This window comes from Glycine soja, chromosome 4, assembly GCF_004193775.1.
Source record: "Glycine soja cultivar W05 chromosome 4, ASM419377v2, whole genome shotgun sequence".
NCBI lineage: Eukaryota > Viridiplantae > Streptophyta > Magnoliopsida > Fabales > Fabaceae > Glycine > Glycine soja.
This window is the reverse complement of record NC_041005.1, coordinates 43964610-43966639: the sequence shown is the minus strand read 5'-3', so window position 1 is coordinate 43966639 and position 2030 is coordinate 43964610. Positions and strand designations below refer to the sequence as shown.

General features: G+C 34.9%; 1 protein-coding gene across 1 annotated transcript; it reads right to left on the bottom strand.

The window, feature by feature from the left end:
- Positions 1–1295: 1295 nt before the first annotated feature.
- LOC114410848 lies at positions 1296–2030 on the bottom strand. Its single transcript, XM_028374764.1, has one exon. The coding sequence runs from the start codon at positions 2028–2030 to the stop codon at positions 1296–1298; it is 735 nt and encodes a 244-aa protein (XP_028230565.1).

Genomic DNA, 2030 nt, shown 5'->3' with positions numbered 1-2030 from the left:
TGATTTCAGGACTTATATTGTCATCATAAAAAAGGGGGAGATTGTAGAAGCCAATGCCTTTGGTGTTTTGATGATGATCATGATGATTTGATGCAAATGATGCAAATGGGCTTTTCAAGTTTATATTCAAGACAATGATTCAAGAATACAAGCCACAACATCAAGATGATCACTAGTATTTTAGGAAGGGAATTCCTAATTGATATAGCAAAAGGTTTGGCCAAGTAATTGAAGTTAAAAAGTGTTTTTCAAGAAATTTACTCTCTGGTAATCGATTACCAGAGGATGTAATCGATTACCAGTGGCCAAAAATGATTTACAGCAGCTACTAAATATTTGAATTCAAATTTTAGATTGTGTAATCGATTACACAATATTGGTAATCGATTACCAGCAGTTAATAAACGTTTTAATTCAAATTTTAAAAGTTGTAATCGATTACACAAATCCTGTAATCGATTACCAGACAAGATTTTCAGAAAAATATTTCTAAGAGTCACAACTTCTCAAATGGTTTTTTACATGACCATCAATGGTCTATATATATGTGACTTAGAACACGAATTTGCTCAGAGTTTTTCAGAACAACAAGTGTTTATTCTCTCAATGAGCAAAATCATTTTATCCTCTTAAGAATTCCTTGGCCAATTCAATTGCAATTCATTAAGGAATCATTTGAGTGCTCACATTGTAAAATCTATCTCTTTCAAGAGAGATTCATTCTTCTTCTCTTTCTAATTCTCTAAGGGATTAAGAGACCGAGGGTCTCTTGTTGTAAAAGAATTCTGAACACAAAGGAAGGATTGTCCTTGTGTGTTCAGAACTTGTAAAAGGATTTTACAAGATAGTGGAACTCTCAAGCGGGTTGCTTGGGGACTGGACGTAGGCATAAGGGTGTGACCGAACCAGTATAAATCTGAGTTTGCACTTTCTCTTTCCTTAAACTCTTTTATTTATTATTGTTTTATATTTAGATTGTTCTATTTGAATCAATATTTAAGAAGTTCATTGTTAAGGGAATTTGTAACTTGAATAGAAAGTGAAATAGAATTTTAATTGGGGAAATAATTTGTAATATCTTAATTCAACCCCCCTTCTTAAGATATCTGAGGCCACTTGTCTAACAATTTGAACCTTTTGAAAACTTCAAACACTTCATTTTTAGCCTTTATCAAGTATAGCCATATCATTCTATTATGTTCATCAACAAAAGAGACAAAGTATTTGTTGCCACCTAGTGAAGCTACCTCAAAAGGTCCACATACATATGAATGTACCACATGTAACAATTCTAATTATCTCATTGGTAAATATGAGCAAAAAGAGTTCCTAGGTTGCTTACTAGCATTGCATACCTTACACATTCTATCAGGCACATGCACATTGGGGAGACCTATCACCTTGTCTTTAGACTGTAATTGACTTAGGCTTCTAAAATTTAAAGGGCCAAACCTTAGATGCCAAAGACAGCTTTCCTCCTTAGCCACTATTGCAGTACCACACTTTGCATATGCAACATTGATGTTGGCTTGAAAGGTTATATTCTTTGAGAGTGAGGATCTAAGCACCAACCTTTTGTTAGGGTCAAACAACTTAAGAGAGTCATTCTGCATAATCACTGAGAATCCCTTTTCAACTAGTTGTCCCACACTCATGAGATTGCACTGCATGCCAGGCACAAACAACACACTCTCAATAAATGTTGTCTTGCCATCCTTTCTTCTGATCAAAATATTGCCAACTCCTTCAACATTCAAGGTTCTGCTATCTGCGAGCTTAACCTTTTTGGATCTACTTGTATCTAGATCAATGAGCCACTCTTTATGCCTTGTCATACAGTTAAAGCATCCAATACCTAGATACCAAGCTTCTAAAGATGAAGCACCTTCAGTGGTTGTAACCATAAGCAAAACTATGTTTGAATCAGAATCTTCATGTGCAACATTGGCTTCTTGGTCCTCTACTTTTTGTTTTCCTTTTCCTTTTCCTTTTGTGTGCCAACACTCCTCAACAGTGGCCAAACTTATCAT

Excerpts from the sequence above, each read along its gene's own strand:
- LOC114410848 (XM_028374764.1), bottom strand. The coding sequence starts at position 2,030 with ATGATAAGTTTGGCCACTGTTGAGGAGTGTTGGCACACAAAAGGAAAA.